General features: G+C 46.8%; 2 protein-coding genes and 1 pseudogene across 10 annotated transcripts in view; 2 read left to right on the forward strand and 1 right to left on the reverse strand.

Moving 5' to 3' along the window:
• The window catches only part of Mgrn1 (mahogunin ring finger 1), a 49,228-nt gene extending 32,033 nt beyond the window's left edge, over positions 1–17,195 (reverse strand). For 3 of the 9 annotated variants that reach the window (XM_032913521.1, XM_032913526.1, XM_032913523.1), the window contains exon 1: positions 16,955–17,194. In XM_032913521.1, the coding sequence (XP_032769412.1) occupies positions 16,955–17,042 (88 nt within the window). In that variant the 5' untranslated portion in view covers positions 17,043–17,194. Of the gene's footprint in view, positions 1–16,954 lie in introns of all 9 variants that reach the window. The other 6 variants (XM_032913525.1, XM_032913529.1, XM_032913528.1 and 3 more) reach the window with 3 other exon arrangements.
• On the forward strand, positions 11,322–11,630 carry LOC116909821 (60S ribosomal protein L37a-like). Its single transcript, XM_032913534.1, has one exon. The coding sequence runs from the start codon at positions 11,347–11,349 to the stop codon at positions 11,623–11,625; it is 279 nt and encodes a 92-aa protein (XP_032769425.1). The 5' UTR covers positions 11,322–11,346; the 3' UTR covers positions 11,626–11,630.
• Positions 17,196–20,768: 3,573 nt separating the features above from the next.
• On the forward strand, positions 20,769–21,786 carry LOC116910135 (annotated as a pseudogene).
• Positions 21,787–22,168: the final 382 nt, after the last annotated feature.

The following is a 22,168-nucleotide window of genomic DNA, read 5'->3' on the forward strand; positions in this document are numbered from 1 at the left end:
AGGCTTGACACTACCATTAACCCACCAGTCTTTCCCATACCCTGGCACCTCCAATGGTTTTTATCCGTCATACCAGGACAAGTTTCATCCTCTTGTCTGTATCACGTAGAGTGTGCTGCCCACCTCAGGACCTTGCACTTGTTCCCATTGCTTACGGGCTCTTCCCCACGAGCTCTGCCTCCATCTTCCTCCCACCTGTCCCTTCTGGGCGGGGCCTCTTCTGAACACATGCTTCAAACTGTAGCCTCCATCCCCAACCTGCCCGCCCCTTGCTGTATTTCCTACCACAACTTCCTCAGTCCAGTGATCCTGTACTGGAGGCTTCAAAGACTGAGGGTGAACAGTTATAGGTGTCAGTAACTTCAGAAAGTAAATGGATGAGTAGTGAGTAAACGGCTTTCTTATTTATACTGTCACTATTTATGAATAACATTACTTGTAAAACAAAATTTTCCAAAGGTATAAGATATGGGAAAGCATGTCTGTCATCGCAGTGATTACAGTATGTCAGGATAACTCAAGTTCTATCTAGAATGAGTTATTCGTGATGGCCACACAACTGAATAAACTAGAAACCAGCAACTATATTTAGGAACTGACATCAAGGTATATGGGTAACGTTCCAATAAAGCCATTAAGAGTAAGAAAACTGGGCAGTGATGGCGCACACCTTTGATCCCAAGACCCAGACAGCACAAACAAGTGGATGTCTGTGAGTTAGAAGCCATACTGGTCTACAGAGTGAGTGTCAGGACATGCAGGGTTACAGAGAAACCCTGTCTTGAGAGAGAAAAAACCCTACCAAGAAGAAGATAAGTAACTAGCAATTCGATGTTATCTGTTGGGCTGCAGAGGTAGCTCGGCGGGGATCTGTTTGCCTAATATGCTAGGGCAAGGTTTTATCTCCTCATGTCCACACCCACACCCACACCCACACCCACACCCACACACACCCCACCCCCACACCCACACACAACCCCCCACACCCCCACACCACCCACCCCACACCCCCAACCGCACACACCACACCACACCCACACCCACACACACACACACACACACACACACACACACACACACACACACACACACACACACACACACACACACACACCACACACACACACACACACACACCACACACACACACACACACACACACACACACACACACACACACACACACACACACACACACACACACACACACACACACACACACACACACACACACACACACACACACATACACACACACACACACACACACACACACACACACACACCCACACACACACACACACACACACACACACACACACACACACACACACACACACACACACACACACACACACACACACACACACACACACACACATCCCTAAACAGGGGACATGACTGCTCCATTGTATAGTATTGTTGAGGGAAGGCTTTTATTGTACATATGAGAGAGAGAGAGAATAGCCAGAGGCAACCGGAAGAATCCAGAGCAGAGAGAGCAGCAGGCTGGTCCTGGCCAGCAGAGGGGCAGAGTAGAGACAAAGGAACAAGAGTGTGCACAGTCACACAGCAGGGTAGCTGCAGGAGGAACACTCATGAGCTGGGGGAGTTTGTAGTGTGTAGTGAGAATTCTGAAATTTGGTTTCATTACAAACACAAAAATTATAACAGTGTTTTTGTTTCAATCTCAGGTGTGGAGAAATGTGGCTGCTGCATAACAGCTGACTATGGTTTGCCTCACACTCTAGCAGAGGCGTGGTTCTGCCAGCTGCAGACATTTTCTGCAACTGTGTGACAAATGTAATTCCAAGGACCTTTCAGAGGACATATAAATGCTACAGCTCTGATGGTATGGTGGGTGGTTGCTGGTCACTCAGGGCTGTGGTTTGTGGTTTGTTAGTAGTCCTGCTCAAAGAAAAAAAGAAATTAGATCTATCTCTCTCGCTCGCTCTCGCTCTCTCTCTCTCTCTCTCCCCCCCCAAACCCCACCCCCAATCCTTCTTCCTCTTCTAACTATAGTGATAGGGGGTGAAACAGGAAGCAGGGGGTTGGGGGTGGAAGGAATAAAGGGTGAAAAAAAGAAGAACCCACAAAGTAGCAAAGACTGTAGCACCCAACATGTGATAAAGAAAAAATATAAACTTTGATTTCAAATGCCATAGAGGAAACAGCAAGGGACAAAGAAATTAATTTTTTTCCAAGAGGCCAGCAAAAAATTTATTGGCTGCTAACACTGGGATATCCCCTGATTTGCTTCCAGAGATTTCCTGTTTTTTCTTTTTCTTCATATATTTTGTTTCAAAGTTTTTGAAAGACTAGCTGAGCAGTGGGAAAAAACTGCAGGTGGAAATGGAGGAGCTTGAGAAACAAAAACCAGCTGAAATGGAAAAACAAAATGGTCACTCTGCTCTTCCATTTCAGAAAAGGGCGGGTGCAGAGTTGGTGGTGCAACTGGAGAGGCTGCAGGTGGGAGTGGAACATCTTGGGAAGTGAGGAGCACCAGAGAAGAGAACAAAAGGCACCAATGACTGAGCAAAAGAGTGGGAATCTGGGGCTGGAGAGATGGCTCAGTGGTTAAGAGCACTGACTGCTCTTCCAGAGGTCCTGAGTTCAATACCCAGCAACCACATGGTGGCTCACAACTATCTGTAATGAGATCGGATGCCCTCTTCTGGTGTGTCTGAAGACAGTGATAGTGTACTTTTATATAATAAAAATAAAAAATAAATAAATAAATAAATAAATAAATAAATAAGTCTTAAAAAAAAAAAAAAAAAAAAGAGTAGGAATCTGTACCAGAGGTTGGTCTGTACCAGAGGGTGGTCGAGTCAGAGAAAATCTAAAAAAGTGGGAGGACAATCTGATGAAACTTCTCATATGGAGAGAAAGGGTTAATCTAGAACCAACTGTACTGCCAGAGTGGGAGGAGGGGCAGCCAGCTTAGATCACCCTCATCTTTCCTAGTAGTCCCAGCCTAATGGTGTGGGACAGGGTTATGATGAGGCAAGATGGAGTCCTACGAAATGACAGGTCTAAGCTGGTTTAAAGAGACCATGATTTCATATGGGATGCACTCATTTTATATTCAAAACATTATTCCCCAAGACTGGAAGGGATTGTAACAGCTGTACTACAGGCTGGTCTTAAGTTCCTACCATGGTTAATATGGTGGAGGGAAGGAGCCATGAATATTGAATAGTGGGGTCAACGAATATAGTCAAAGACCAGTTGCTAGGGGAAGGGAGGTACTCTGACATACAAGAATTGATCTGATTTGATGGTGTTACTAAGAACAATGTCACTTAGTGGCTTTAAGAGCTTGGGACAAAGTTGAGGAGCTCTGGAAAAAGTTTACCTTGTTTACAAAGATTATACAAGGTTCTAGAGAAGCCTTTACTAATTTTTTTTTTAACAAAGATTAGTCTTAGCTGTGAACAAAGCTGTATCAGACCCTGATACAAGGCAGGTGTTGATAGAGACCCTGGCATTTGAAAATTTGAATACTGAATGTAAAAAAGTTATTAGACCATTAAAGGCACAGGCAATACCTATGTGAATGGCTAAGGGATATGACCAATATTGGTGCTAATGTGTACCATATTAATACAATAGTTATAGCAAGGGGTCTCCAATACCAAAACGCCTGGTGCTTCAGTTGCAGGAAATGCAGTCATTTGCAAAGAGATTATGACCAAGCTGCTAAAGATCTCAGGTCTCAAAATACTTAGTGCCATAACTGTAAGAAATACTGTACTTTGGGCCACAAAAGTGGATGGTCCATTTCTAGGAACAATGGTTTCCCTAAACCTCAAACAGAAAGAATACCTTGGCTTCCGGGGTATGCATGTGATGTGGTAAATGCCAGCACTGAGCACTGCCTCTTTAGGGTGCAGATCCTAAAGAGATGTTCAAGGCAATTTCTTGCCATCAGAAAACAAAATGGGGGGCAGGGGGAGCTCGAGGCCCCATAACAAGAAGTACAAGCCAACTGGCTCTTGCTGGCCAAGAAATAACATGCAGCCATAGAAAGATCTAATCAGGGGTTGGGGATTTAGCTCAGCGGTAGAGCGCTTGCCTAGCAAGCGCAAGGCCCTTGATCCCCAGCTCCGGAAAAAAAAAAAAAAAAAGATAGATCTAATCACACCTTAAAGGAAATGCTTATAGCACCAAACAGAAGAATGAAAATCCCCAGGGATAGACTAAATAGTGCTCTGCCAACTTTAAATTTTCTGAATGTTAATGAGAAAGGATCAATAACAGCCCAGAGACACTGACTGGGTCATAGAAAAAACTGTGGCATTAAATCAGCCTATCTATATTCTATAAGGATGTATTAACAACTGAATGGAAGGCAGCCAAAATTTTGCATTGCAGATACAGATTATATTCCACAAGAAATTAAAAGTTATGGATATCATCGAAACAGATAAAGATTAGAATTGAACAGAAAAGGTCTCCTGAAAACAGTGGTCACTGACCAAAAAGGGCTTATTTCGGTTTATAGTTTCCTGATAGACACAGCACAATTAATGGCTTAAAACAGGTGATAAATATAGTGAGAATTCTGGGATTTTTGCTTCTTTAAAAAACAGAAATATTACAAGAAAGTGTTTTCATTGTAATCCCAGGTGTGGGGGTACGGGACTGCTTCGAAGCAGTGGACCATGATTTCCCTCATTCTCTAGCAGGGGCTTGGTTTTGCTCACTGCAGATAGTTTCTGCAATTGTGTGATGACTGACACTCTGGGGACTCGTCAGAGGGTATGTAAGTGCCACAGCCCCATAAGTGTGGTTGTTGGTTGCTCAGGGGGCTTGGCTGCAGTTCATTAGTAGCTGTGCTCAAAGAAACAAAAGGGAAAAAATTAGATTCAGGGATACTCCCTCTCTCTGTCATTCTTCCTCTACTTGGTGACAGGGGTGAAACTGGGGAGCTGATAAAGGGTGGGAAGAAGAACCCACAAAGAAGCGAAGACCAGCTGCAATAGTAGAGATGAGAAGAGCTAGGAGCGGGCACTGTGACTCTGAGGGAGCCTGGAGCCCAGCGTGCACTTTGGCATGCTAGCTGGCCCACAGAGAGCCACTTGAACCTTCTGCCTTTAGGAATTTAGGAAAATGGGAGTTTCCTTTGGGCCTGACACGGGTTAGATGGATAAGGCCACTTGACGCCAAGCCTGGTGACTGAGTCTACTCTTAGGCCTCGCATGGTAGGAGCCCTTTGCCTGTTATCCCTGAATGTGCACACACTCACACACGAAAATGGATGAATAAAATGTAATGAAGAAAAATAAGGTGCTCGCCACCACTGCCTGGTTTAAATCTCAGCACTCAAGAGGCAGAGGCAGGAGGATCTCTGTGAGTTCAAGGCCAGCCTGCTCTACAGAGTGAGGTTCCAGGATAACCAAGCTACACAGAAAAACCCTGTCTGGGGGTGGGAGTGAACCCTAAACTTTTTTTAAAAGAACAAAAGAGTGAAGAATAAGGGCAAAGCCTAGAGTCCCAGCAGGAGGTTAGGACAGATTGAGCAATATCCATCCACTCAGAGACAAGGAAGGAAAGGAAAGACCAATCTGCAGGAGCTAAGGAATCCTGTTGACAAACTCTAGAGAAGTCAGAAGGGCCAGAGGTGGAGGTGTGAGACAGAACCCCATGTGTGTTGCAAAGCCAACTGCACTGCGACTCTCACCCACTCATTCAGGTCCTGTTGCTGTTTTAATCTAATTTCAGAGAGAATCTGAGATTAGGTAAGAAGTTCTTGGTCTAGACCCATGGTTCTCAACCTTCCTAACCTTGTAACATTTTAATACAGTTCCCCATGTTATGGTGATCACAAAAATAAAATTATCTTTGTGGCTACTTTGTAACTGTAATATAAATATTTAATCTGCAGGATATCTAATATTCAGACCCCTATAAAAGAATCATTCAACCTACAAACCCACAGTTTGAGAACTGCTGGTCCAAATCCTTAAACATTTGCAACCAAACCAATAAACCCTTGATCAGACCTGGGCTGAAGGTCACTTGTTCAGAAAGGACTTCCCAGGCACCCTCAATATCCCATATTCTCTCCTGAACATGAGGACAGAGGCCCTGTATCTGGGTGTGGGTGTTTTCACCTTCGTTTCCTCTAGACCTACATGTCCCAGGAATGGAGGCTCCTGATTCAGAGGTTCAAAGTTCAATTCCCTTTTCCTTATATTCTAGGTACCCACAGCGCAACAAATATCACTGTGCCTGGCCCTATGCACCCCCTCCCACCCGTTTACTCTGCCCTCCTCCTGCCCAACAGACTGTGGCTGCTTAGGACTCCTAAGTGAGGTCAACTCAAGCACATAGAGGCTACTTACTGTCAATCCTCCTGCAGGACTCTGAGTCACAGCATGACTCTGCAGTTAGAGGCCAGCACACCAAATGAGGGAAGGCACAGGTGGTTGTGTCCAATGTTTGATTGCAGAAACTGAGCACACAGGGAGGTCATAAACTCAGGCCACACAGCCAATGAAATGCCCTTCCTGGCCCCCTGTGCCCTTCCTTCAACCACACTAAGCAGAATGCTGTGACAAAGCCACTTAGTGTACATACCCTAAGAAAGAGAGCAGCTCCTCAGGAACAATGAGGGAATGTAAGCTGGCAGGGTGGTTTCCACCATCACCCCACTCTAAGGAAGGAGCAAGAACGGCAGAAAGGAGGGGATTGCCATGCACACACGGGAAAGAACAGACTGTACCTGAGGAACATTTCTCTTGACCTGTTCACAGGACAGGTGTCGCCAGTTCACAAAGTGCTGACACTGCCCCTAAACCCAGCTCAATGATGCAACCTGCAAGATCAGAGCATCGTAGGTCCTAAAAGAACGCTGCTTTTGGAAAGCTCCCCAGGCAGGTCCCAGACTTCCTGCCAAGTGGGAGGCCATGAGGGCATCTGCCCTATCGTTTGCCTGTGGCCAAGGGTAGGTCCACTTGCCCCAGTCATCTGCTCTCTGAACCCTGGACTGTGTCTGTCTGTATGTGTGCACAGACCAGCACTTCTCTCTGCTCCACATGGAACTTCCCAGTTCCTAGGGCTCAAACTCTGATGTAATCTGCCACAGGAAGGGGTACTGACTGGGCTGGTGCAACAAGGGAAGTCACCCATAGCTGGAATCCTGGCTCATCTGCAGACTAGCGATACTAGGCCCAGCAGCACCTTGCCTCACTCAGGACACCCCCAGGACTGGCAAGTGAAGACACTGGTGGCAATGTTTCCCAACCTCTCTGTGTGCCTGGTGGACGGCCTGTAGCTCCTCACTCCCAGCATGGAGGAGGGAAAACAATGGTAAATCAAGCTAAGCACAGGAGTGATTAAGAAAGATTCTAGCTCCTGTGTCTCCACAAGCTTAGCCTAGACAGTTCTTTTTCTGGGAAAGGTTTCCATCACGTGAAGGATGGCCCAATGGCTGGGCACTGGAGGTGCTCAGTGCAAGGCAGATGCTGGGGCAGCTGGCAAACGCTATGGTGTTTCACGCACAGGTCAGGAGGATACACATCAAGGCTGTGAAGGTAAACAACCAATGTCGTCACGTAACAAAACAAGCCAGAAGCAAGCGTCGGGTCCCAAAGACCCTCACCTCCCACCCTAAAACCTCTTCAGCCCTCAGCTCTGTTTCCCTCCCCCAGCTTTTGACTCCTTTACAACCAAGACATTGACCTGGTTTTCTAGGTCCTCTGCTCTGGCTTCTAGTCTTCTCTCTGCTGCCCCTCTCTCCCCTTTAAGTTCAGTCTAGGTCTTCCCCTATACAATAAAAACCTCCCCAATCATACCTGTATTGCTCATGTTTTCATTTTCATTATCTGGTACCAAAACCAAGGAGAGAGATAAAGGAGCCTCCTTCCATCCTCTTTGTCTACTTGGTGTTTCTCTGGCTCCTAGAGTCTGACATCTGTCTCTCCATCTCTCTGGCTTTTATACCTTCAAGGGCGTCTCTGTACAAAGACACTCCAAGCTTGGAGAAATTGGAGGCTGGTTTCCACTGCAGCTATGGAAACACAGGCCCAGAGAAGCAGAAACTTAGAGGCAAAGGCAGCAGCGCACCACAGAGCTCACCAATTGGCTCTCCCAGCAGTTTGTTTGCACAGACTGAGTAGAGCCAGGCCCCTTCTGCCTCTAAGTGAGATACTCTCAGTCCTAACTACCCTAGCAAGAGAGGTGAGCAGAGCCTTTTAGGCAAGAAAAGAATTTACCAGGTCCTTTTCTATTTATTTGAGATACAAGTCTCAATATGCTGTCCAAGTTGATGTCGTACGTATGGGCTCAAGCCTCCTGCTCAGCCACTCAAGGAACTAGGCTACACTTGGCTTTTATACTTTTGGAGGTGGGTGGAGATGAAACCGAGGCCTCATACAAGCTAAGCAAGAGCCTCCCACTGCACTACATACATTCCCACACAATAGGGCAGTTCTTGGCTTCCGTCTCTTACAGAGGCATCAACCCCATCCAAGACGAGATGGACTTGGCTCTGCCACATATCTGAGGAAAGAAGAACACCTTCTCTGGGTAAATGGAAACAGGGAAAGAGACAAACATGGGCTACCCAGACCATGGAGGGCTTCTCATCCACAGAAGAAAGGTGACCCCTTACTCCTCCTCTACTGGTTCTTTTTTGAGTGACCTGGTATGTTGTGGTTTTTTTCAAATAGCAGGGCAAGGAGTCAGCTCCACATGCCAGTCATTTAAGTGTGTGCTCAGTGACTCCACACCTGCTTTGGCCCTCAGCTGTGTGAGGAAATGAGGAAGGGCTGTGCTCTGCATCCACAGGAGCGGGACAGGGCTTGATGAGCAAGCTGTTAGGCTCCTGAACTCAGCAAACCTTACGGCTGCTGTCACACACATGGACCTAAGTACTGGGATACCACAGAAGCCAGAGGGGAAACTTGTAATAGAACCAGATCCCTTGTCCAAAAGAACCTACACTTCCCATTTAAGCATAAAAGTTCCCAGACTTGGGTGCCCCTCAGCTCAGTTCCTGCCTAATTCACTTCCTGAAAAGAAATGGCAAGTCGTCATCTCCAGGGACACACAGAGGATTGTAACGTCACCCTGCTCTCTTCAACCCATAGCAGAAAGGGCATACGGGAGGACTCTTCAGCAAGTTCACAGTTCTACAAACAGTGACCTGGTCACTCTGTACAAAATGCCAAATGAGAGGGAACCTATGGAAAAGAACTGCAGTTTCTAAGACTGGTGTGTTGTGGCTACCAGGTCCCTTACAAGCAGGCTGTACTGGATAGGTTTATGTCAACTTGACACAAATTAAAGTCATCTAAGAGAGGGGAACCTCAATTAAGAAAATAACTTCACAAGATCAGACTGTAGGCAAGTCTATAGGGCATTTTCTTAATTAGTGATTTATAGGGAAGGCCTAGTCCATCGTGGATGGTGCTATCTCTGGGATTGTGGTCCTGGAGTCTATAAGAAAGCAGGCTGAGCAAGCCATGAGGAGCAAGTCAGTAAGCAGCACCCTCCATGGCCTCTGCATCAGCTCCTGCCTCCAGGTTCCTGTCCTGTTTGAGTTCCTGTCCTGACCTCCTTCAATGGCAGGCTATGGAAGTGTAAGCCAAACAAACTCTTTCTTCCTTATCTTGCTTTTGGTCACGGTGTTTCAACATAGCAACAGTAACCATAGGACACAGGACACAGGAGGAAGAAAGCATAACCAGGGCTGGGAGTTAAGGGGCCCTGGCATCAGCTCACCATGTGACCCTGACTGAATCACTTCCACTTCTGGGCCTCAGTGTCCTCAGACAATTGTGGCCATGTGACAGTGACATTATTCCCTAAGCTGCAAACATTGTGTGGTTACTTAAGTATGTAATTTTGACTAGTATTTTCATTAAAATTAACTTGTAAGTAAAGGAGCAAGGCCCTAGACCAGAGAAGCAAATATCACTCACTTTTAAAGTTATCTTTAAAAAAAAAAGGGGGGGGGTTGGGGATTTAGCTCAGCGGTAGAGCACTTGCCTAGCAAGCGCAAGGCCCTGGGTTCGGTCCCCAGCTCCGAAAAAAAAAAAAAAAACCTTCAAAAAAAAAAAGGACAAATTGATAAGATTTTCAGGAGGTGGGAGAGGAGATAGGGTCTTACCAAGTAACTCAGGCTAGCCTGAAACTCACTCTGTAACCCAGGCTGACCTCAAATTTGTGACAACCCTCCTGCCTCAGCCTCCAGAATACTAGGATCACAGCTATGGTTCACCATACCTGGCCCTGCTGCGAAGACTGAAAGATCTAAATGGATGTGGAGCCAGACATAGCCGCACATGTCTACACTCTTGAGAAGTCAAGGCAGGAGGATAATGAATTTGAGCCCAACCTGTGTTTCAGGGCCTGAGGGATAAAATACAATCACACGAACATACAAAAGAGATAGATTTATCATGTTCGGGGGTATGAGAAATCCAAATAGAGATGGGAATTTCCCTAACGTGATCCATAATCCCTATCCAAATCCAACTGTTTTGTAGAAACTGACAAACTATAAAATTTCTATGGACATATGTAAAAGTAACTTATTCTCCTGTTGTAACTGTCGCCTCTGAGGCTTGCTGCCTCAGTCTGCTGACCTTGCCTGGAAGCCTCTAGCCCTCTGTACAATCTTATCTAGGCCTAGAATGCCTTCAGTCTCTGAGACTTACTGCTGAATAAATATGCTCACCCGTTCTAGTTCTTTCTGAGCTCTGGCCAGTTCAACTCAGCTGTTCTGCCTCGAAACTCCTCTCCACGATAACGGATTCAGTCTGGCCTCTCGGCTTCTGAACTGCTAAAGTTGGCCTCATGGACTAACTTTGGCAGTATGTTCTAATTCCCTGGCTCCTCCTCATTCTCTGGCCCATTCTTTCTTTACCTGTGTCTAGCTCGTTCACGTTCTGCAACCTGTCTCTGTACAACTACATAGTGCCTTCTGCCTCTCTGCACTGCTCTCTCTTAAGTAGCTTCCCTTTCCTCTCTCTTCTTGTGAGAGTTGGACATATCCTGGTCTGTCAAATCTTTCTCTGATTCGTCACTTTGCCTGCCAATCAATTAAACATCACTTTCAAAAATGGGTGCTTCCGTCTACAAACTAACTTTACGTTCATTCCTTGGGTTTAAAGGTGTCTACTAAGGGTATGTCTATATTTCAGCCACAGGGATTAAAGGTGTCTGAGAGACACCACAACTAGAAACAGGTTAGTTTGGCTTTTTTTTCCCCCCAGTAAATAACACAGTCCTGGGGTTCACAGTGTGATCAAAAACCTGCAACAGATAGATGAAGGATCCCAAGTAATGTTAAGAAAGAACCGCTCTTCGGGCTTGGGCTTCGGTTCCGGCGACATGGCTAAACGCACCAAGAAGGCCGGGATCGTCGGAAAATACGGGACCCGCTATGGTGCCTCCCTCTGGAAAATGGTGAAGAAAACTGAAACCAGCCAGCACGCCAAGTACAGCTGCTGCTCCTGTGGCAAGACCAGGATGAAGAGACGAGCCGTTGGCAGCTGGCACTGCGGTTCCTGCATGAAAACAGTGGCCGGCGGGGCCTGGACCTACAGTACCACTTCTGCAGTCACAGTGAAGTCTGCCATCAGAAGACTGAAGGAACTGAAGGACCAGTAGAAGCCCTCCCTACCATCTGAGACTTGCCTGGTCTGCAATAAATGGGCTAATTTACAGAAAAAAAAAAAAAAGAAAGAAAGAAAGAAAGAAAGAACGAACGAACGAACCACAGTAGAGAGCCTGGCTCCTACCCAGCCTCTACTTACCAGCCGTGTGCTGCTGGTAGGATGAGGTAGACCAGACTTTCCCAGCCTTAGCAGATCGGGCTCTTTGGACCCTCCAAATTCTGTTTGGGGTGGGGGTAGGAGGATGTCCTGTGACTGTATCCATTAGATATCAATAACACATACACACCCTGAGCTGTGACAAACTATCTCTATGCACTGACAAACACAAGCCCCAGGAGGTATAGGGACGTGGGGGTGGGAGGACAAAATTGTCTCAGTTGAGAAACACTAGAAAAGAGTTACAAAGCAAAGAGAGAGAATGCCGTCCAGAAATAAACCTTTCACATTTACAGTTAGCTGCATTTTGACAAAGATACAGAGGCACTTTGATGGAAAGAGGGGGGGCTTTGTCTGAAATGAAGGCATGCCCAGGACCTACACAGTGTAAGTAAAGAAACAACTGCAGCATGTTACTGTCTGATGTCACACTTAAACTAGAAAAAAGTAGGAGACTAGGAAACGCCCTGGGGTCAGGGCGTGTGTGGCACATGTGAAGACCAAAGTCTCTATCCCAACACCCACGAAAAAGCGGGGTAAGCAAGCGTAGTGGCCCACCCATAACTCCAACCTCGGAAGGTTCAGGATGCGTCAGAGTAAACTGAATAGCTAGAATAGCCAAATCTGGCCAGCTCTGGGTTCAAGCTCCTGCCTCAACCAATATAGAAGGCAGAGGGCAAACAAGGAAGGCAAGGTGGAGACCTCCACACACATTTATAAGCATGAATACTGACATGCACAAACCTACCACCACCAACCCCCACCTCAATAAAGAGAATCTGTGATCTTAGGCTAGGCAAAGGTTTATTAATTACTCCAAAAGCATTATTCACATTAAAACTGTTAAACTGAGCTAGATGTGGTGGGTCCTATCTATAATCCCCAGCATCGGGGAAGCTGGAGCAAGAGGCTATCCATGAGAGAGAGGCCTCAAGGGCAACACAGTAAGTTCCAAGCCAGATGGGCTCCCGCATAAAACTCTGTTGGAAATCAAAAACAAAATTCCAAACCCAAGGAGCTTGAGACAGAGCCTCATAGTGGATAGTACTTGCTGCTCTTACAGAGGACCACACAGTGGCTCACGACAATCTCTAGTTCCTTTCCCAAAAGGTCACACACATGCCTTCTGACTTCAAAGGGCACCAGAGCACTCCCGTAGTTCACACAAACATGGAAACAAAACACTTACTCACAGAAACAATCAATTTAAAACATTTTTAAATACTTAGGAGCTGGCTGTTCTAGAAGGCTTTCAGGGGTCTACCACCCTCTCCTGGCCTTCACAGGCACCAGACAGGCATGTAGTACAGACATGCATGTAGACAAAACACCCATAAACATAAAGTTAAATTAATTCCAGAACCTAGAAAGCAAAGGCAGGCAGGTCTCTGTGAGTTTCAAGGCCAGCCTGGTCTACACAGAATTTGAGGCCAGAGAAAGGGACATAGCTGAGAGTGGCATGAACACCTTTTTGCTCCCAGATATGCACTAGGGAACCTGGAATGTTAAGCACTTTAACATTCCCTTGAATGTTCCCACTTCAAGGGAAGGGATGAACTTGAGAGACTGAGAAGCTAGATCCTGAGTTCTAGTCAGCATGGGCTACATGGCAAATTCCAAGCTAACTTGATGAGTGTAGTCTCCTAAAAATAAAAGCACAAAGTGAAGGAAGCCAGCCACACAGACAACAGCACTAGATTTTATGATTCCATTTATGTGAAATATCCAGAAAAGAAAAATTGCAAAGACAGAAAACTGAACACTGACCGTGCTACTAACACTGGCTACAAACCGGCACAAAGTAACTTCGGGAGAGGAGGGTCACAAATGTGGTTGTACATTCTACCCACTTACTAAAAATCCACTTGTGTTTACAATAGGTCAGTGACATAGTGCACAAATTATAACAAAGCTGTCAAGAATAAAATCAATGGGACGAAAGCAAAGCGAATATTACTGACATCATTGTTGACAGCACATGATAAAACTCCCTAAGAAAGAAAACTGGGCAGCATGAAATTAACATTGCTTGGGGAGCTGGAGAGAGAGTGGTTAAAGAAGACATTTGCTTTTCCAGAGGACCCAAGTTCAATTCCTTGAACCACACAGTGGTTCCTTCCAGTTCCAAGAGATCAGACACTCTCTTCTAACTTGTATGGGTACCAAGCATTCATATGGTGCATACGCACACATACAGACAAAACATCCACATATAAAATATAAAATGAATACATCTAATAAAAATTTGTTTTAAAAAAATTGCTTGGGCTCTAACAATGGCTCAGGAGTTAAGAGTACCTGTTGCTCTTGTAACTACCCAAGTTCAGTTCCCAGTACTAACATGGCAAATAACAATTGTCTGTCCAAAGGAGCTGATGTCCTCCCACAGGTACTGCATGTACAGGACATATGGATAAAAGATAAAATAAAAACAATACTTTTTTTTTTTTAAAGATTTATTATATATAAGTACACTGTAGCTGTCTTTAGACACACCAGAAGAGGGCATCAGATTTCATTACAAATGGTTGTGAGCCATCATTTGGTTGCTGGGATTTGAAATTAGGACCTTCAGAAAAGCAGTCAGTTCTCTTAACCACTGAGCCATCTCTCCAGCCCAAAACTCTTTGACACAGGATCTCTTACTATGCAGCCCTGTAGACCAGGCTGGCCTAGAACTCACAGAGATCCTACTATCTCTGCCTCCCAAGAGCTAGGACTAAAGATGTGCACTACCTAAATAAATGTAGCTTTAAAGGAAACAACAAATATTAGCACATTGTTCCTTGAAATTCAAATCAAGAAAACCAGCAGAAGGCTGGGAATACAACTTTGCACAGTTGAACAGTTCATGGGAGTACCCTTCAAGTGTTCACCATTTCTGTCATCCCCAGTTGGTACATGAGACCTTGAGTAAGTAAAAGACTGGAGAGAACTAGGAAAGACACATTGTTAATGTTGTTATCCAGGAGGGTATGAAACAGAGTAGCACTCTCTAGGTGCCATGCCAGCACCAGCACCAGCACCAGCATACCAAACAAACAAAAGTCTTGGGACTGGGCAGGCCCAAATCTCAGCAATGTCTGAATAGCAGCCCAGTGAAGGCCGGGTGGCCCATGGACCTCACCTGCTGTGTCAGAACTGTCTGACAATGCTGGCTAGAACATCTGGGATGGATTCTGGAAACCCCATCCAGGTTGGAGGAATGTCTGAGCAATCAGAAATCCTACTTCTGTGGATCTGTAGTGTGTGCACAGGCCACACGTTGTTTTATCCAATTGCCTAAGTGAAGGGACGTTAACAGTGCTCAGGTGCTAGGTGAGAGAAGGAAGCTAGGTTTCCAGTATCTGTCACACCATTGCCACATACAGGTAGGGTTTGCCAGTCCCTAGTTACCTCTGAAGCAGTTACAGTAGCTAACATTTGCAGAAGAATTCCTATGTGCCTGGCATAGTTCTGAGCACTACAGATTATCGACCCTTCTCAGAGAAGAGGAAACTGAGATGCCAATAAGCAAATTTAACCAAGGTCACTCAGCAGAAGACAAACAGGGAGAATCTCAGTGGAGGGGTAACAACAACTGTTGTCTTAAGATGTGCAGGCACTAGTCCATGAAGTCTCCACCAGAAACTCTGGAGGGGCCGCCTGTACTAGAGATGCACACAGGCAAGGAGGTCTCCCTACACTGGCATGTGATTCCATCCGATTCACTGAAGTGTATCACTAAATAGTGCCAGTTTCCTGTTCTTTCATCCTGGGAGTTCCCAGATCTTCACACTAACACTTTCTCAAACTTGAGTGGGCATTGAACAAACCAAAGAAAATAAGCTTAAAAATGCAGATTCCCTAGGCCAAAACAAGTCTTGAAGAGCAGCCTGAAATGTTTCACAAGCTGTCCAACTAATGGGAGCAGATTCTTCTCAGTCACACAGGAAATCTGGCCGGGTTGGTCTGGAAACACCTGAAGACCAAACATCACACTGAACACTCAGAAGACTGCGTCTAAAGGCCCAGCGTCCCACCCTATCAGGAAACTGTGGAGAAGTGAATGTAGCTCTGACAAGGCACCAGGCATTGCTGCGTGTAGCAGAACACACCTGTCATCTCAGCACCAGAAGTCTAAGGCTGGAGAACTGAGTACCAGGCCAGCCAGAGCTACATAGCAGGGCTTTTGTCTCAGAAAAAGGCCTGGTCTATGAATGGGACTACGTTAATATAATGTTTGACTAGCATGCACAGTGCTCAAGTCTCCAACACCTCATAAAACTGGGCAAAGTGGTGCACATCTCAAATCCCAGCACTGGGAGGGTAGAGGCAGGAAGACCAATGTTTGGTCAATGTCACTCTCATAAGGAGTTTGAGCCAATGTTTGGTCAATGTCACTCTCATAAGGAGTTTGAGCCATCCTGGGCTACATGACTACATGACATCCTGTCCTTATTTAAAACACACACATACACACAGAGAGAGAGAGAGAGAGGGAGAGAGAGGGAAGGAAGGAGGGAGGGAGAGACAGACAGAGAGAGACAGAGAGACAAACAGAGACAGAGATAGACAGAACGAATGAATATGAGACTAGGACCAAGGCGCTCCTTTGGGATCCCACATCTGATGCTGGTTCCAGTTCCATCCAGCTCCCATAATCTACTAGTGAGTGTCTGCCCTGAACGAGAGGGTAAGGTCAGTAGTCCTCTCTAATCACTCCAACCATTATCCTGTCCTCCACTAGAACCCAGTACCTCCCTATTGATCATCTCCCTAGGTCAAACACCAGTGTCCCTCACTCGCACGGGAAGAGGAAAGCCCGGGTCCAAATCCTAATTAGTTCTCACAATCCGGGGCCGGTCATGCCTCCAAGTCTGGCGACCCCCAGGGGTAAAGCAGTCCTCACTATAATGCAGTCTTATCCCAGAGATGCCAAGCACGGCTGTGCAAAGTGAGCGGCCCAAGGTCATCAGTTAAAAAGGGGCCGCGCAAGGTGCGACTGCGGCCAGCAGGGCTAGCCAGGGCCGCAGCCACGCCTCAAACTCCACAGGTACCGGGAAGGGTCACAGGAGGAGGGTCAGCGGCAGGGCAGGGCGCTCGCGCGTCTGGTTCCCGGGCCTCCTAGTGTCCCCAGTCCCCGTTCTAGCCCCCTTCCGCGATCCGCGCCCTTGGAAGCTCACCGGACTTCGGAGGGTAACGATAGGCCGAGTTGGCCTGAATGTCGATGTCCTCCACGCCCGCGATGCGGCGACTCAGGATGGAGCCCATGGTGCGGGTTTCTGCGGACCAGCCGGAGAGGAGGGGGTGACGGCTGCGGCGTCCTCACACGGACATGGCTCAGACCAGGCCGCACCGACGCGTACCCACCGCCGCCGCTGCCGCCGCCGCCGCCGCCGCGGCTCCTCTCCACAGCCCCCGCCCCCGGCCGCCCAGGCCTAGGCCCGGCGCCCCGCCCCCCTCGCTAGGCCCCGCCCCGCAGCTCCAGGGGAAATGGAGTCCACGCCGGACGCCGATGCGCCTGCGTACTACGCTTCCCAGGATTGCCCCCCCTCACGTGAGTGGCCACGGTGGGATGAACCAAGAGGCCCGGTCTGCGGGGGTTATCTCCTTCACAGACACTAACCTCTGCGGCCCCGCTGGATATTGAAACCGGAATGCCTCAGTCACTTCATCTTCTTTTTATATTTAGACTCTCTCAGAAGTTCGAGCGTCTCTCATGTGAACCTATCTGAAAATCTCGACATTTCTACAGTGGCTCTCCCCCACTTCCCAAGGTTCTCGCGTTCTCAGCCTCAAAGGGAACACCTTTAACCTGACGGGAACTGGGTAGCCACCAAGCGATAGAGGAATGCAGGGTTTGGTTGAGCCTTGGCCAAAAAGTCCAGACATTTACAATCGACACGTAATTTTCAGAAAACAGATTTCTCCCCATTTTACACATAGGGAAACTGAGGCACAAAACAAGGCAGACTGCAAGTAATATACTAAAAGCAAGTTCAGAAAGGCCAGGTTACTGATGGCAACATTACAATTTAAAAGCTGTGCCCTGCCTTTTCACACACAAGCACGCAAGCAGGCATTTCTTTGAGGATGCCAAGTCATGTTTTTATGATCCTCAGATGAATTGAGTTTCTTAGAAGTATAGCCAAACTTGAACCGACTGTGCCAGGAGAGCAGTTAGGGAGACCAACAGATAATGAAGTGTCCAGTGGTGAATTCACCATAGTACACTCTAAACGGTACAACACCTGAATGCAAAGTCCTCTGGGACCCTCTCACTATACCTTGTAGATAAGGTGAAGTGCCTAGGCCTTGATGTAGGAAGACCCTCAAGTGAGGAAGAAGGCAGAGAGACAACAGGTAAGCTGAGAGCTGTGTGAGGAGGCGATCAAAACGGCTGGATGATGGAATAACGTACAAAATTGAATATAGTAATATTCAAACCATAAAGGGCCAGCTCTGGAACTGGTGCCAATGGAGAAAGTGGCTATCCAATTGGAAGGCATGCTCAAGGTTGCCATTCACCAGAGACAAGACTTCCCTCGAGACCATGTTGCTGAGACTAGTAGGGAACCTCTAGGATGTCAGAGGTCCTCCAAAGTTCAACTAAGGCATCAATGGGCAGCCTAAGAAGCTGGATGAAAAGCTCTGTTTCCTGGTTGGAAATTCTTTCCTCTTACACTGGAAACAAAGACACAAAGTCTAAAGCAAATCTGTCTGCCAGACTGCCTTTGTCCCTCAAGGGGCAGGCTCTACCATCCACCTCTACTATGCCTCCCACCCAGGCAACTTACTCCATCCCCTGAAGAGTCAATGTTTTGGTTATCCTTTGGTTAACACTACTCTATAGGGTAACTGTATTCTCTGAATTTCTTCAAACTCAAAACTACAGCAGCAAGTTAGCACTATGGACCAGTTGAGACCAAGACCCATCATCTTTTCATAAACATATTAAGAATCACAAGGCTTAACAAACACTAATGACTGTTGTGGAAACATGCCTAGACTAATGAAAACAAGGCCCTGATGATGAAATTGCACCAAGGCTGCAATTCAATACATTTAGCTCACAGGCTGTGCCTGAGGGAGAGACATCTTCTTGAACTCTGAAGACAATCACTGGAAACTCCACAGTTCCTCAGCATCCCACCACCCTCTCTGTGACCACGGCACAAACTGCAACCAACTTGAGCTGCAAATGAACCATAACTGCCTGGCTCGAGTGTGTCAGCCACCACAGAGCTGCATAGCAACATACTCCTGCCGAGCAACCTGTCTGATACACGGGAGAAGTGAGTCCACGCACATCTTGGGTCACTGAGCTTGCATTTGCAACTGTACCAGGATATCGCAACCAGAATTTCAATTTCACCAAAAATCTGGAAAGCTGAGAATGAAATGACCCAGGGCTGGAGAGATGGCTCAACAGTTAAGAGCATTGACTGCTCTTCCAGAGGTCCTGAGTTCAAATCCCAGCAACCACCAGTAATGCGATCTGATGCCCTCTTCTGGTGTGTCTGAAGACAGCTACAGTGTACTCATGTAAATAAAATAAATAAATCTTAAGAAACAAATGAAATGACCCACTAGGTAGAGTCCAGGTGTTCAATGTAACCTGAGCATATCTATCCTATAAGCTCTACATTGGCCCCCATAATGCCTGTCTGTAGCCCAGGCTGGCCTCCAACTCATAATTCTAAGTACTGAGTGTAAGCATGCATAACCACACCCAACCTTGGGACCAAACACTTTTCAGATGCGGTCATCCTGCCTGAGGTATCTAAACATATTCTCTTACTTAGCACTCTGGCGTTCCATTTTCTATTTTCATTCCCAACTTACCTTACACTACAGGAAAGTACTGTACAAACGAGTAAGGGCCCTATGCCAGTCACACAGTAGATAGTATGATGGCTAGTGTTGACTGTCAATCTAATAGAAGCACAAGTACCTGGAGAGGCTTGCCTAGGCATCCATGTGGGAACGGCCTTGATTGTACTCATTGATGTAGGAAGGCGCATCTTAACTGTGCTGAGCAGTAGCATTTCTTAAACAGGGGACCCTGGACTGCCTAAAATAGAGAAGGCTAGGCCGCTGAGAGCACAGCAGGTGAAGGCGCTCACCACTGAGCCTGCGTTTGATCCCTAGAACCCAGAGAGTAGAAGGCAGCTGACTCCAGAAGTTTTGCTTTGCGCTCCACACCATGGCATTCACACGCCCACATAAACATACAATAAATATAAAACAAAATATTAAAAAAAAAATGGAGGTGAAGTGAGTATCGATCCCATTTTCCTGATTTCGGATGTGATGGGACTAGCTGCTTCAACTCCCTGCACCTTGACTACTCTGCCACAACAGACCACACCCTGCAACTGTGAGGTGGGATAAACCTTCTCTATTTTAAATATGCTGAACTCTTGGATCAATGAGCTTAATTAAGACACCCAAACCTGGTTTAGTCTTCTTTAAAAATCAAAAAAAGGAAAGTTCCTTCTTGTGAAATCCTATCACTCTTATGCATATATGTATAATGGTATATATATATATACATATATATATATAATGGTATATATGCTCATGGTATATATGCTACATGAATGTTTTAACGAGCGCGCGCGCGCGCGCGCGCACACACACACACACACACACACACACACACACACACACACACACACAAATGCGTGCCCTAATACTGCCCTCCCTGATCATGGAGAGGGAAAGTCCTGAGGGCTCTGATTGTCAAGGAAATGGGGAACTGTTTCCACCAAAGAGATGTCTCACTAAACATTGTTCTTAAGAGTTTGAATTCAGGGTTGGGATTTAGCTCAGCGGTAGAGTGCTTGCCTAGGAAGCAAAGCCCCTGGGTTTCGATCCCCAGCTCAAAAAAAAAAGAAAAAAAAAAAAAAAAAAAAAAAAAAAAAAAGAGTTTGAACAGCTCGCCAGGCGTCCTCGTTAGAGTGACATCGTCTTTAAACCCCGCATGGCAATCCCTGACGCACTGCCGTGATGCCCAGGGAATACAGGGCGACCTGGAAGTCCAACTACTTCCTTAAAATCATCCAACTTTTGGATGACTACCCAAAATGCTTCATTGTGGGAGCAGACAATGTGCGCTCCAAGCAGATGCAGCAGATCCGCCATGTCCCTCCGCGGGAAGGCTGTGGTGCTGATGGGCAAGAACGCCATGATGCGCAAGGCCATCCGGGGGCACCTGGTGAACAACCGAGCTCTGGAGAAACTGCTGCCTCACATCCGGGGGAACTCGGGCTTCGTGTTCACCAAGGAGGACCTCACCGAGATTAGGGACATGCTGCTGGCCAATAAGGTGCCAGCTGCCGCTGGAGCTGGTGCCCTCGCGCCATGTGAGGTCACTGCGCATGCTCAGAACACTGGTCTGGGGACTGAGAAGAGCTCTTTCTTCCAAGTTTTAGGCATTGCCACTAACATTTCCAGAGGTACCATTGAAATCCTGAGCGATGTGCAGCTGATAAAGATTGGAGACAAGGTGGGAGCCAGCGAAGCCACACTGCTGAACATGTTGAGCATCTCCCCCTTCTCCTTTGAGCTGATCATCCAGTAGGTGTTTGACAACGGCAGTATCTACAGCCCTGAGGTGCTGGACATCACAGAGCAGGCCCTGCACTCTCGCTTCCTAGAGGGTGTCCGCAATGTGGCCGGCGTCTGTCTGCAGATTGGCTACCCGACTGTTGCCTCAGTGCCTCACTCCATCATCAATGGATACAAGAGGGTCCTGGCTTTGTCTGTGGAGACTGACTACACCTTCTCACTGGCTGAAAAGGTCAAAGCCTTCCTGGCCGATCCATCTGCACTTGCAGCTGCGGCCCCTGGGGCTGCTGCTGCCCCAGCCAAGGCCGAAGCAAAGGAAGAGTCGGAGGAATCAGATGAGGATATGGGATTCCGTCTCTTCGACTAAGCCCCTCACACCAAGTCAGCCTGCTTAATTTAAGAAAGATGGAAATAAAGGCTTACTTCTCTTAAAAAAAAAAAAAAAAAGTTTGAATTCAGGTGTTCCAAAGCCCCTCGAGCAATTGCCCACACCCTGAGGAAAATAAGCTCCACTATCAACATTTGAGTTAATTTTATTTAACAAATATTTATTGTGCAGCTATAGTGGATGAGTCGGGCAGCAGAGATCAACTGACAGAATAAAGGAGCCTGCAGACTAGAGGAAGCACCACACCTCCATTGACTAGCTCTGGGACATGTCTCAACTTACCTGACCCTCGGTAAGAGAAGGCTGGAAATGCCCTACTCTCCCTCTCTCTCTCTCTCACACTCTCCTGGCCCTGCACACAGGTCACATCACAGACTGCTAAAAAAATCCAAAGTCTACCCTCCAGTCAAGCAAATGGTAGTTGAAAACAATGTTG

This window comes from Rattus rattus, chromosome 9 (genome assembly GCF_011064425.1).
Source record: "Rattus rattus isolate New Zealand chromosome 9, Rrattus_CSIRO_v1, whole genome shotgun sequence".
In the NCBI taxonomy this organism is placed as follows: domain Eukaryota; kingdom Metazoa; phylum Chordata; class Mammalia; order Rodentia; family Muridae; genus Rattus; species Rattus rattus.